The sequence below is a fragment of the Hemicordylus capensis genome, chromosome 1 (genome assembly GCF_027244095.1).
Source record: "Hemicordylus capensis ecotype Gifberg chromosome 1, rHemCap1.1.pri, whole genome shotgun sequence".
NCBI classification, from domain to species: Eukaryota; Metazoa; Chordata; class Lepidosauria; order Squamata; family Cordylidae; genus Hemicordylus; species Hemicordylus capensis.
This window is the reverse complement of record NC_069657.1, coordinates 229,801,867-229,816,734: the sequence shown is the minus strand read 5'-3', so window position 1 is coordinate 229,816,734 and position 14,868 is coordinate 229,801,867. Positions and strand designations below refer to the sequence as shown.

Genomic DNA, 14,868 nt, shown 5'->3' with positions numbered 1-14,868 from the left:
CACATGCAAGATGTACGTTGGGCACTCAGTGCTAAATCTTCCCAACAAGTGTACACCAAGTAAAATATCCCTTTCCTGTAACAATTGTATTCCATCTTGTGTAGGGTGTGAAGTGGCCTACAGTTACAAGCATTTATCTTGCATTACATTTTCATAATCTAGGGGAATGACTTGTGGGAGCAGGGGCGTAACTATAATAGGGCAAGGGGAGACAGTTGTCTGGGGGCCCACTGCCTTGGGGGGCCCCCCAGAGGCAAGTCACATGACTGACTCCCCCAGCCACACATCCACCTGGGCTTCCTTCAGTTGTATTCATCCTCCGAAACTGATGTGAGTGTTAAGACCTGGAGCTACCAGAACAGCATGTCTTTCTCTAGTACCGTTAAATGACTTGCATCGTCCACAATTTATAAAATCTTTTTAAAAATAATTTAGGTTGATGCTCTATTGTGGCACATAGGAGAAATATATATATATATATATATATAGAGAGAGAGAGAGAGAGAGAGAGAGAGAGAGAGAGAGAGAGAGAGAGAGAGAGACTCATTTAAGATTTCTTTACTTCATGAGCTGAGCTTCAGTGAGGAAAAGGGCATTTTAAAATCTTGTCTCTGGGCCCACTCCAACCTTGCTACGCCCCTGTGTGGGAGCATTTGTGGAACATCTACTATGCCTGATGTCATTCTTTGTATGCAGAGACAGCAGTTTCTGCTGACGTGTGCTAAATTGCATGGCATATATTAGTGTTGTGATATAGCTGCATAATAAATCTACACTATTACCATGAGATTTTTGCTACTTTTGGCTTGAGTGGTATGGGAAGTGGAGGAAATAGTATATTTCCTCTGTGTACAATTTTGATTTCTTTTTATCCAAGTAGAAAGTAGCATATCTGATCATAAAGACGATGATTAAGCAAGGTATTTCTTCTTAAAATGTGTTTCTTCTCATTCCAACCTGAGTGTCATAAGTGCAATTAGTGCAAAGCCATGGTTTTGTGTCTAGGGCAAACCATAGGTTGCTGGGTTCAAATAAAATGTCAAATTATGGTTTGGTGCAAAACACAGTTGGAAGCTGCTTATATTCTGCCCTTACACACAGGGGAAGGGGAGAAGAAAGCGGGGCTATTCTTACGATCACAAAAATTGGGCTAGGAAAATCCTAGCCCGATTTTTGTGATCATAAGAACCACCGGGCTCACAGTCGAGCCCAGTGGTTCTGGAGCGGCTAACCCGCTCCTGTAGCCCGCCCCTTAGCCTGGGTTTGCGGAGCGAGTGCTCCGCAAACCTGGGCTATCTGCTCATAAGTAGACCCCTGGCCGGGAGGCTTAAAAACAGCCTCCCGGTTCGGGGGTCTCCCGAGCTCCCCAGCCCCCACCATCTCTGTCTCGGAGCCGGCCATTATGTGGGCGGCTGATCTGGCTGCCCAGGGCTCTCTTCCCGCTCACCCGTTAAAACCAGGTCTCACTGATTGTGAGACCCGGTCCAGCATGTGAACCCAATGTTGACCATGTTTGTTAAGGCAAAGCATGGTTGGCCCTTATGAGGTCATATTGTATTGCCTGGAAAAATAGATACTTGTGCTATAGAGAGTCAATAGGAGGATGGATTGATATTAAATAGTTGATATTGTGTTTGCTCCTCTAGGGAAGAAAAAGAGCACTGGATCCGGGCAAAGTATGAGCAGAAGCTTTTTCTTGCTCCACTTCAGTGCTTAGAGCTTTCCTTAGGACAGCATCTGCTAAGAGCAACTGCAGAAGAAGATTTGCGGACTGTCATCCTGCTCCTTGCACATGGAACACGAGAAGAAGTTAATGAAAGTTGTGGAGATGGTGATGGACGATCAGCCCTACATTTGGCTTGCAGGAAAGGAAATGTAGTGTTGGTGCAGCTCTTAATCTGGGTAAGTGCCTGTTGTGTGGATTGGAGGATGTAAGCTTGGCTTGATGAAAATACAGGAGGGCCTCATTATTTGCCGATTCGGCATCTGTGGTTTTACATACCCACGATCAGGTAATTGGCACCCAACCTCAGTATACGTGGGGGGAGGCTAAGATGGAATTAGATCCACGGATTGGGGGTGGCAGAAAATGACCTCCAAGGTCATTTTTTGCTGCCATTTTGTGTTTGGGGGCCATCTTGTGGCACCTTTTCAAAGTAAATGATTTTTAAAACCCTGTTTTTTTCTATTAAAAAGGAGAATTTAAGTCATTTGGGGGGCATTGCTAGACTGCTTAGGACCTGTGGAGTATGGTAGGGCACTCTCTTTGGGTTTTGTGGCGGGGAGCTTGCCCATTTTTTGCAATTTTACGAGCCCTTCAGAACTTAACCCCCACTATCTCATTCACTTAATGCCTCAGTATTTGTGGTTTCGGTATCTGCGGCAGTAGCTCAGAACAGAGCTCCCACAAATACTGAGGTCGTCCTGTATAAATTTTTACTGTGGTTTAGCAGGCCTTGTACAGTCATGTATATGTTTGTTTTAATGGAGGGAGAGACGAGTATTATGACTAAATATTTTAATTGAATAGGCAAGTTTTTCTTGTCTCAAAACCCAAAATGTATTTTCTCACACTCAACCTTTTCCAAAAGTCTTATGATGATAGCAGCTCAGAATCAGTGCACGGTGTATATTGGGAAGTTAAAGCCGTACAAGGGCTTACTTATACCTTGGAGCACTGGAGTCATTGGCTAGCAACTCATTCATGCCAGTTTCAGGAAACAGACTTGGGGCACTGTGGCTGAGTTCATAACAAATAGCCGCTCGGATTTTAAGTCCCATAATAAAAAGTTGTATAATGTTTCATGGCTTAATCTACGATCTTCCTAGGTCTAAGTTTCATAATAATAAGTGATTGTTTTTATACATTGTTCATAAATTATAGATGATCCGGTTTTTTCCCTACAGTATGGTGTTGATGTTATGGCCCGTGATGCTCATGGAAACAGTGCTTTAGCCTATGCCAGACAAGCAACAAGCCAAGAATGTGTTGACATCCTCCTGCAGTATGGCTGCCCGGATGAGCGCTTTGTTCTCATGGCTACTCCCAATTTATCCAGAAAGAATACTAACAGGAACAACAGCAGTGCAAGGATGCCCACCATCATCTGAAGAATTTGGTGGTTATTCTCTGGCATTACTAACATCCACAGCCTCATTATGCATTACCTTCACAGCTGAGGTCTGTGAATTCATAAAATGAGCCTTCTCCTTTCCTCACCAGTCCTCGCTTTCTCCAGGAGGAAAAAAAAAGCCTGGATATTGTAAAGAGACAAGAAGGAGAAAAGTGGACTGCAGAAACCATTTGTTTTAATAAAAAGATCTGAATGATGAAACTGTAAAAGGGAGGGGAAGACAGAGAGGTCATGGATTCACTAATGATAGCACATGACATGGGACCATTTGACTGGGTGTCTCTAGGCAGGGGCTCTCACAAGTATTGCATGGAAGTTACTGGAGGGAGACAACAGGAGAAAGAAGAAAGAAGAAATTGTAACTTTCCTTAACTGACAGTTAAGCACATCAGTACATTTCACCTCTACCAAACTGAACATTTGGATTTCATTCTCTTTTCCGAAGAGCTTGACGGCATAAATCAGAAGCAAGCACAGAGTTTGTCAGGTTTGAAGCTCCTATGATGGTATGTGTCAAATCAGTTGTAGCTAATCTGTCCAGGGAGAATACTGGCTTCATTACACTTGTATAGTTGAGTTCTTCCAGCATTACTGCTGTTTAATAGAACATGATTAGTCATCACGGAGAAAAAAGCATATTAGCTGAGGAGGTAGTTACATGGCACGCTTCGGTGATTGCTTGGATGTGATTGCAATATTCTTAGAAGCATCATATTATCTCAGACATGTTCTTTCAAGCCCTTGGAGCCCTCCTTTCTAAATTCACTGTCATAATTTAGTATCTGTTTAATTTTTCAGTCCAAAGAGAGGAAATCAGTTGCTGAGTATTATTTGACTGCAGCCTCCACAGTCTAAAAACAAAATGGAAAAAATAAATAAGGATAGCTATGAAATGCAAAAAGGAATAATGAATACAACTAAGGAAAAATATGTCAAGTACATGTATGAGAATAACTACATAAAAGGCTAATTATTTTCAGTCATGAGAAATACATTGTGTCACTTTTGCCAAGGTAAATGTGTTGCGGTTTGGTCACTCATGTGGTGCATTGCCTAAGTTATGCAGATTTTGTATTGTGTCTTTAGGTTATATGTATGTAAAAATCTATTCAAAATTTTAGATGTTCATAAGTATGCATTGATTCTTTTTGTAAGACAAATACACTTTTGTTAATTTATAAACTGTAATTGGTGTGAAATAATGTGCAGATAGTTAGGATCTAAGAGATCACAGATCATAGCGGTAGATCATGAAAACATTCCCAGCAAAGAAATAGAGTTTTATTCCTTTGATGAAGAGCATATCTGATTAAGAAGTTGGCACATGTTTACAGAAAAGAAGCAAGGAACTATGGTTTGGAAGGATCCATGTCTTCCAGAAGCACAAACATATTTCATCGTATGTTTCATGATGCTGTTGTGGATGGCGACTGGAAGTCATAGGCAGAGTTAGGCAAGGGCGTCAGGAAGGGTCCTAATGTTTCACCTGATGTTCCATGTCAAAGCAAACATGGCTTCTTGTGCTCCAGAGTAGATATTTGTGGTATGGACTGACTTCTGGGAAGAATTTTAGACTTTATTTTAGACAATAGTTACAAAGTTAATATTTGGGTAGTATTGAACTCTTTCTAGCATTTGCGACTTTTGTGGGCTGTGATTTTGAATTGCAAGGGATAGAACATGGTAAGAGAAAATTATGTTGTAGCAAATTAATGTTTGTTAAAACTAAACTGTAATATACAGTAATGCAGAATTATTTTAAGTGAGTTGATATATGAAATAGCAGTTCATATATTGGCCTGCCTTTAACAATTCCATAGTATTTTATTTTGAGGATTTCTCATACAAGAAAAATAAAGCATGGCATTAAATTAATGTTGAGGAGATAGGAAGAAACATATCTGTAATGTTGTTTGGTAACTGGAAAAATGTCAGGTGTCACTTGTAACCCCCCAAGTCAGAGAACTTTGGTCCAGAGGAGGGTAGGGGCAAGTGTCTCCCCAAACAAGTAGGTCCTCCACTGATTGCTGGACAACTGTGATAACTTGAAGGAAAGGCACATTTTACATAATTAGTCTTTATCATTATTATCCTCTCTTTCCCCCCACACCACCCACTCACTAGCTAGCTATATCTAGAGAGAGAGCATGCACGCAATGCCTCATGGGCTCATTTCCACTGGGGAATTGCATGGGAACATTAGTGTAACATACTGTATACCACTGTTTTTCTTGCACAATTCTACCATGTAGGATAATGTCCGTGTCCGTCCATCCCCCCACCCCCACCCCGTCGCCACAATGCACTTGCTCCTTCTCTTCTCCTTTCCTGCTCCCCCATTTTTTTCTGGTGCCGCCACTGTCACAAACTACAATGTGTTAGTTGGCCTTCTTATACCCTTCATTTTCTATTTTCATGTATTTGGCTCTGTGAGCACTTAAAAGAACCAAGAGAGTCCTTTTCCTACAATGGCAATTTCATAGCATGAGTGTACATTTTTAGCTTTGAAGATATTCAAACAGATACTATTCGTAATATAGTTTCCATAACATTTCCTATTTGGTGCTAACTATTGGTCAGTAACTATTGGTCATATTTTCATCTGAGAATACCCTTTATTGATGTGTTCATTGCAACCTTGTGTAGCAGATGTACCACTGTTTTCAGGAAGGTGCTGTGTACAAGCAACATAGCACCTATGCTGGACAAGCAACCATTTCCTAATTTTTTGTTTTGACAGTTTCTTAAAATAAGGGGTGAGGAAATCTGATTTAGAGGTACTAAGAGCAAGTACCTTGCTTATCTGAGGTACTCTTTGGCTTGAACTCAGGGAAGTGAATGCACAGTTTGATTTAGTGAGGCTACAGCTCATATGAGTTTGATAGTTCTCCAAAAAGTTTGAACGCACCTTCCCAGTTATCGTTGCACAATATCTTTTGGAAATTGGGTCCCAGACTAAAAATATATCTGAGCACTACCAGTTTTAACTACAGCGCACTTTTCAATATTGTTATTCATTTAATTATTTGTATAAGGCCTTTTGAATAGTAACTTTGAGTCACTGTTGTAGCATGAAACACTAAAGGCTCTTGAAAGTAGGGACAAGACACTCTTTTAAAAGAAATATCAATATATCAACTAGCTATGTTCCACTATATTTATGTATTGTCATAGTAAAACTCTAATAATTTGTGTTTTGAAGGAAAATATTTAGGAAGTGAGCATGTACTGTAGAAAATGGGACAGATGCTACAAACCCAGAGCATTAGCCTTTCCTTGTTGCTAAAGTTTTGGCATCATAGTGTATGGACTAACACCGGATTTCTATGACCTACCAGCAAAAACTGTCAATGTTTTCATAGAATGTGGGTCAGTGCTTTTTGCATCCCAATTAAGGGGTCTCTGCAGAAACTTTCAGATATCCGTCCATATCTTGGCACTCTTTGAAAAGAAGGGAAAGTTTTTGTTTATCTTGTCTGCATCTGTGTAACAGTAAAAGTCTGAGGATCTTTCGATAGATGTAATAATTTTATTAGCATATGTATACTTATGCGATCTGCAATTGCTTGTTGCTCCCTCACCTTTCCATTGATCACACATAATAAGTAATACATTAACACTCATCTTAATTAAATCCCAGTTACATATATTAAGTATCAACTGACCCCTTAAGTACATGCAGCATTTACATGTCTAGTTTTTCCTCACTTGTTAAAAAGCTGTAAGGTACAGCACAAGCTTATTGGACAGTGGAAGGTGATCTCAGGCCTGTGTAAACTTCATTTCTAGATTTTCGCTAACATTTGCACAGAATTGCAAATATATTTGTTGGACAGAATAGGCACACTTTGAATCAAATATCTTGCATATTATTCTGGGTTTCTTCCTGACTTTTAAAACAGATAGCTCAATATATGTTGTTTGTAGATATATGAATCCAGTCTACCTTGTTCTGATTATTACCAGGAGGAAGGGGAACAGTTTTCTGTGACTACCAAATACTCACAAAATGTCCCAACAAACAAATGATGTGAAATACTTCTAGGGATGGATTAATGCTATATTGAAATTACTCCTGAACACTGATTGTGAGGAGCATATGAGGGACAATTACGTTTTCAAAACAAGCAATAATTGTTGCCCATATCACTGCTTGACACATCTATTACTTTTCCTTTATTTGCTATACTTTTTTATTTTATGAACACAACCTGTTCTCTAAAATAATCGTGGCCTTTAAGTATATGTGTAAATTAGAAATAATTAAAATCCTGTCAATAAGAAATCACAATAGGGATCATCTGGAAAGCTAAATCTCTCTCAAAGGTGATTGTGTGGTAAATATCTCCTGGTTTTTATCCATTAAATAAAAATACAACCAATATGACAAATATTTATACCACTTCTCAACAAAAGTTTCCATCTGTATGTATGTATGTATAAATAAATAATAAAATGACTCCCTATCCCCAAAGGTCTCACAATGTAAAAAAAGAATCATAAGATAGACACCAGCAACAGCCACTGGAGGGATACTGTGCTGTGGATTAATAAATGCACAGCAATTGCTGCTTTTTTGCTGTGGAGCTTGGGTTGCCCACACTTAAAATAAAACATTCTGGTATAAGGATGGGGCCCAGAAAAAGCACCATGTTCATCTGAGGTGAACAGCTATTGCATGTGCTTACAAGTCCCCTGACTCCAAGCAATACTATCCACACATGCTGCCAGACGCCCACAAATTGCAGCACAATCCAGAATACATCTGTGCTAAAGTAGGAAAAACCTACATGCTGAGTAAAGCAGAAAATGCAACCAAGTGAGCCAAGCCACAGCACAGGCTACAGATCAAGATCCACATACCCTTTATATGGCAATGGAATTAAACCTCAACAACTTTACCCATTTTACAGATGGGAACACTGGCACTAGTCCCAAAGACAGTCATTGTATCCCTGGCAGAGAACTCATGCCTGTTTATCAGAGAAAGTGTCACTGGACATAACAAGTCTGATCTGGCTGCTCCTTCTGAACTTTGCAACATGGCCCTGTACAGAGCTGCCTCACACCTTCCCAATCTTGGGTAAGCAAATGCATGGAACTGGCAGTGATGGGCTCACCTTGGACTAGGCAGGTCTGATGACAATCTTGCCTCACTGCCAACTGGCAGCAGCAGCAGTGTCCACCCACTGCAGCTTCTCTTTATGGTCCACCTGCCCTCCCCCGTCCCCAGGCCTGTATCGTCAAATACTGTGGCACCAGGCAGCCATTGAGTCTCCTTTTTACCATGCTGCTTAGGACAATGGATGCTGTCATCTCAGATTTCCCCCTGCCTGCCCCCATACACATGTGTACACAATGAACACCTGTGCAAAATGAGGGTAGAAAAACTGTTATTCCCTTCTCTTGTCTGACAACTTGCGGGTTTGGATGCTGAAAAGCAAAGCAAACTAGAAAAAGGCAGTTGGTAGCCTTGTATGGAGATGAGCATGAATTGCACTTTCCACAGATTGCTGGAGAATCTAAGATTTGGAAAAAATCTTTTGTTCCAAATGCAAATACATGGAGGTGTTAGAACCACTAAAGTTTAGGGGTCTAAACATATCTGAGGAATAGAAATTCATGTCCATTATGCCTGGATTCATGCCTCTTTTACATGTTGCATCATGATCATATATTTTGCGTTGTGAATGTAGTCATCAGTTATTTAGGAAGTAGTTAGAAGTGATTAGAAAAGGCCTGCTAAACCTAGCCCCCCGCCCCCAGCTGTTTTTGAACTACAACTCCCATAATCCCCAGCCACAGTGGCCAGGGATTATGAGAATTGCAGGCCAACATCTGCAGAAGGGCCCAAATTGAGCAACCCTGGATTAGAACATACAGGTGATGCTAATAAGGCATGTTTCTGTAGAATGAACAGTACTTGTTTTAGTGGCTCAAATCCAGAGTGATATACTGTAGACTCAGCAAGAGGATTCATCTTCACAGCCAGAAGTTCATGAGCAGCAGAGGACATGCAGGGAGGGAGGGAGGAGGGATTTCCCCAACCTCTAGAAGTGTTCTGCAGAAATATGTCCCCAAGGGCTGCACAGCCATAGGGTCATATTTCTGGAAGGTACAAAGCACTTCTGGCAACCAGGGAGATAAGCAAAAATAATTCCTCTCTCCCTGCCTGCAGTCTGCCAGCTACACAGGAAGCTTCTAGCTGTGTTAAGTGCAACCTCCAGATGTGAGTCCTCGGTATCTTCTTCTGGATGTCAGGCATTGTCTCTTTGTTACTGCTTCTTTATCACTGTAACTGAAGTAAAGGCTTAGACTAGTGTTAGATTGCCTCATGGAACAATTAACTTCCCACAAGGTGGGAAGAAGACTTCAAAAGACATGATCAAGAGACCTTATGTATGATCTCAGATATATTCCCTTAACACCAGTACTGAACAGCATAATGTAGCGTGGAGTCTGAAACCTACATTGGCCTCAATTTTTGTGGCTAGTTTGCTTAGGAGAATTAAATATGAATAATTAATGCCAAACACAGATTTAGCGAATAGGATTCATAATTATCATCTCACGGGTTGTTCATTTTTAACTATAATAATCCAAGAATTCCTAGTTGATTTTTAATTTTTCTATTTCATCTTTGTATAGTTTGCAGTAAGATTTACAGATTAAAAGAAGTTTTTGGCATATATAGTTGTATAAAATAATTACTTTTTAAACCACAGATCTCATCCTTGCAACTGACACTCCAGGTGAACATGTTTTAATAAAGCTTAATAATGGGTGAATCTTTCATTGTTGTTAAATGTTAGCATGCATCTTTGATATTCAACTCTAGAAGAGCCACTGAAGTGCTTCCATTGGGAGAAAGAATTCTTGACCTGAGATATATGTATGTGTTTACGAGTTCAGAACTGTTTTTACTTCTGTTGTCACTGTACCATTCCTTTTATATCCTGTACCATTCAATTTAGTCAAATTAAGTGTCCTCAAAGAGATTTCTCAGAGTGGTTTGGGGTTACTCAGACATCTGCTGAGAGCTTCAAAAGAGTTGCTCAGTTGCCTGCAGCAATTGGTACTGCACATTGTATGTCCAAAACAATTACCCCACTCTTAAGGAAATCTTGGGTTTCTTTCATTAGGTGGCAGCAATATGTGAATGAGTCCTGATCACTGTAGTGTTCCTTGTTGGTGGTAGATATTTTTAACAGGGAGGATTTTTACTTCTGTGAAAATCATTTTCATAGAACCTAGGTTCTTCAAAATACTTGGTTATCATCAAAATCCAGTATCCTTTTGCACTGCAAGTAGAGGATGCCATACTAATTTTCATTCCCTTTTCACAGGAGTTGTGTGTGTGGGGAAAAATATGCTGGAAAGGGTGTTACTTCAGCTCCCTCCTCTGGTAACTTCTCAGGACTCTGCTGCCTTTAATAATATTTAACCCTTTTCATTCACATTCAGCCCTTTTTTTCTGGGACAAAGGATCACACTACAACTGCTTTATTTGGGCCCATAGTGTCAACACATACCAGTTCAGGGATCTAATCCTCTAAGAATCCATGCTGGCATCAGTGCAGCGGCTGCAAACATTTGATAATGGGGGGAGATATGCAATGTTGGTGCAGAGAAACCTGACCTTCTACCGGCTCAAAGGGTCCCTGTGCTGGAAGTGCAACAAGTAGTGGATCTCTCTGGCTAACTGATTAAAATGTTATATTTCACACAGGCTTGTATGTGTCACCTCTTTTACAAGTGTGGTTAGTTGGCTTTTGTTTGTTGTTTTTAATTATCTCTAATCTTTAAAAAATATGGACAATATCTTTACACCCTTAAAGCTTTACTGTTATATTATCAATGCAAGTTAGAGGCATGAAATACTTGCACATGTTAGCAGCATTTTACATTACTTCTGTTGTTGCTATATTGTTTTTATCATATATGTGATAATACAGTTTTTAGCTGAAGGACTGCTTTGAATCTCACTCGTCTCGACTCAGGTTGTAAAGGAAGGGAGGAAGACATTATGTGTTGGCACATCTTCATACTGTCCAAAGGCTAAGATGTCATGCATGCATGCACACTCCGTATCTGGGATGCGACTTGCATATGACTCTGTGAGTCATTGTGAAAGATGTACATCAAGAAAAGTGTGTTCTTCCTTCCATTTTCATGTTTTTATAATGCAAAGTAGGAAGGAAAGAGTAACGTCCAAAGCAGCCCTAAGGTTTTTTAAATGTCCAGGCCTAAAAATGAAAACTCTGTATAACTGAAGAAATACAAGCTCCTTTTTTTAACCCCAAGAAAGTGGACATTAACAGTGCTTGAGAAGGCAGCTTGAAAATGTTAGAATATTTAGTAGAATTATAGTTAGATGGTAATGCCCTAATGCAGGGGGAGGAAATCTTATTTCTCCAGTTGCTCTTGAACTAAAACTCCCATCATCCCCAGCCTCAATAAAGAGTGACTGGGGATGACAGGAGTTGCAGCCCAACAACAGCTGGAGACCCAAGGGTGCCTGTCCGTGCCCTGATGGGTGCATTGGACAAAGCAAATTCTGACCCACAAAAACTCCTTCCACAATGTCCTAGTTCAAGTTGGTCTGTAAGCTGCGACAAGGCTCTGTTGTTCTTGCACAGATGGGTGTGCGGTTTGTCACATGTAGTTTTCTATACTATAAATAACCTATGTCAAGTTTCCATAGAAAAATATTCATTATTATATACATGAACTTCTATGTGCCTAATTTATATGCACAAGTCCGAAAGTACATGAAGAGGGTCTTTGCAAGTATAAATCAAGTGATGTAAATAGTTTTACAGAAATGTGGGTGCTGCATGGGTATCGCAAGAAAGAGATGTAGACAGGACTGTATTTGAGGGTCCCACGATAGCAAGGAATTCCTGTTTAGGAGCCAGTGTGTAAAGGCCAAACTAGACGAGATGCAGGAGACATCTCTCTTAATGTCTTTTGTTTTTACTGTAATGCTGCTCCAATTTTGATTCAGAGTTGTAATGGGGAGGGTACTTAACTCTTTTCACACAAGCTATTGTCCTGATGATAAACCACTCCTCACCACCACTTTTCTCCCAACAACAGAAAAGATGAGTGGGCCCAATAACAACTTCCTTATAGGTAGGTAGGTGGTTTGGGTGTTGTTTTTCAGTATGCAAATGACCCCCTTCCTGATGCTATTGCAAACTTGACTCCCTTCTGTCGAGATTGCATTAAAATCAAAATAAAAACTTTCAGGAAACACTTCATGTCTTCTGCATCAAGTCTAGTTTGGCCCCAAAGAAAACAAAGAGTTTTGAGCATCATGGAAATTCCTTGGGTGGGGGGAGTATGAGTGCATGGTTCCCTATTTTTCTTAATATTGAGATAGATATAAAAACATCTATAATCCTAAACTCATGATTAATTTGCTAAGGCTCCAATTGTGCTGCATGTTAAGGTGGCATAGCCAGCCCTGCAATCACTGTGAATTAATATATTGTGAGTTAATGCCTGGCACTTCTGTCCAGGAAGGTGGGAGAAAAAGGAAATGCAAGACAAGCAGGGAACGTACATGGCAGGAGCTGCTGTTTCCGTAGAAAGTAAAGCTCTGATTTTAGCTTTGAAACATTCAGCCAGGTAGTTGAATTTGACTCTGGGAATGACAAGCTGCTTTTCTGCAGTCAGGTATTTTTGAATAAATTATATTTCAGGTTTTATTGCCAATTGTGTAGCATTTGTATATAGCATTGGTGAGGAATGCACTCTGAGCAGGAAGTATAAATTAAACAACAAAAGGGGTGGTTGGGGTAATCATTCTCCTAAAGCTTCCCTTATTTTTTTCTTGTGTTCTTGTTTCTTCAATTGTGAAAATATCTTTTTATGTTGGAAAGGTTATAACTATTAACCTGAAGTGGTTGTTAGGGCATTTGGTAATTAGTATCTACATTTTTTGTGTGGCTTGTTGAATTAAATTTTTGCCTTCTTGTAATCCATATAATATTGTGAGGCAGTCACAAAAGAAACCAAGATTGACAAAATAAGGTTGCCAATTCTTTGTGGTCAGGCAAGACACATTAGAAAGCACAGCCTAGTGAAATTTTGTCTGAAATACAAGCATTGTGTGGGCTCCTCCAATTCTTAGTTTATTCCCAAATAACCGTAGTAAAGCCAAAAGGTGAAATCACAGAAGCCAATGACATTACTCCAGTGGCTGAAGCATGATGGCCGTCAAAGCCCTGCAGTCCTACCTTCCAAAGCAGAGATCCCAACCATCTGGAGGAGTGGGGTTTGGAATTTATTTATTTCTTTTGCAGGGGGGGGCACCTTTTCTCAAACTCATATCCTATGTGGACTTCCTGCATCCCATGTCTGTAACTGCCTGCATTATCCATGTACTTCCATCCAGTTGCAGACTCTTCCCACTTTTTCTAAGTCTCCAGCCTCCCAAAGATTCCTAATCCTGCCCCCCTGGAGACCATTAGGCACCTTCTTTTGGGAAACTCTGCTGCTGTTCTCTGTAGAAGTACTGTATAAGGATCCCTGGTTAATAAAATAAAACAATTTTTGTTGTTAATTTGGGGTGAGGTTTGCCTTAATTTTATAAGAAAGGCAGGATAAGAAATTCTAGATCAATAACTAAGTAGTTTTATAAAGCATTCAAATTCCCTGCTTTGTTGATATCTTCATTCTTGTAAATGAAAGATGAATGTGCTTTCCTGACACTGACATAGTCCACAGGGATGATTTTGGAACTGAAGCACATACCTAACATTCTTTGTAGACTGAAGACCCACCATCATGTATGGTTTGGTTACTGATTCCACTCTAGTTAAGACTAGAGTGTGAGGATCTGCTAGCATGGATTGCAGGAATCTTTTTAGAGACATTCATTGTCAAAAATGTGTGGTGGTGGTGGTGGTGGTGGTGGTGGTAGTGGTAATGTAGATTTCATAGTGCATTGAATGTTTGTTGATCCCATTCACCCAAACCATTACATTTCATTTTTCATGGTATCACAGTTATGTAATTCTTAGTGGCATGGGAGAAAGAGAACAAGTTAATTTCATGGGCAGCAAATACCTAGCCAATGGCTGACTTTTTGTTTCTGTAAATAGTGTATAAAGGACACAGCAGTGTGGAAAGAGTTTTTTGGGTTTTTTATTACCTCATTCAGCAAATTTTGTTTTACAATGACTCAATGAAACCTTATTTATATTGTTTGTACTGTAATTAAAAATTGATACATTTCACTTTGCTTGTTATTTCTTATGATCTCATTTGATTAAATATACTAGTTTGTTTCCTCCTTGCTTTGTTCACCCTGGAATTTTTGTGTCAGCTGTACAGTATTCTGAGTTTTAAAAACATTGTAAAGTCATGGAGAGAGACTGATATACTGGATAGGTCTCTTTCTAATAAAGCTTAAGAAAACACAGTTGTTGCCACTGTAATTCTTCTCCCTTTTCTTGCCATGAAGGTAACTGAAGAGGCTTTTCTTATTTCTAGATGGTGCCATATGTTCACCCTCATGTGCCTATAAGTACAGAACTTTAAAAAATAATAATACATAAGTACATATGAACATATGAAACATGCCTTAGATGGAATTGTATTATTGGTCTGTCTTGCCCAGTATGGTCTGTCCTGACTAGCTGAGGCTGTTCAAGGATTCCCAGGGACTGTTACCCGAAATTGTTTTCAAATAGATATCCTGGGGATTGAATCTGGAAGCTTTTGT

At 39.8% G+C, this 14,868-nt stretch overlaps 1 protein-coding gene across 11 annotated transcripts in view; it reads left to right on the top strand.

The window, feature by feature from the left end:
• The window catches only part of AGAP1 (ArfGAP with GTPase domain, ankyrin repeat and PH domain 1), a 591,701-nt gene extending 577,136 nt beyond the window's left edge, over positions 1-14,565 (top strand). For all 11 annotated transcript variants that reach the window (XM_053283168.1, XM_053283164.1, XM_053283165.1 and 8 more), the window contains 2 exons: positions 1,647-1,902; positions 2,908-14,565. In XM_053283168.1, the coding sequence (XP_053139143.1) occupies positions 1,647-1,902; positions 2,908-3,111 (460 nt within the window). In that variant the 3' untranslated portion in view covers positions 3,112-14,565. The remainder of the gene's footprint in view (positions 1-1,646; positions 1,903-2,907) is intronic.
• Positions 14,566-14,868: the final 303 nt, after the last annotated feature.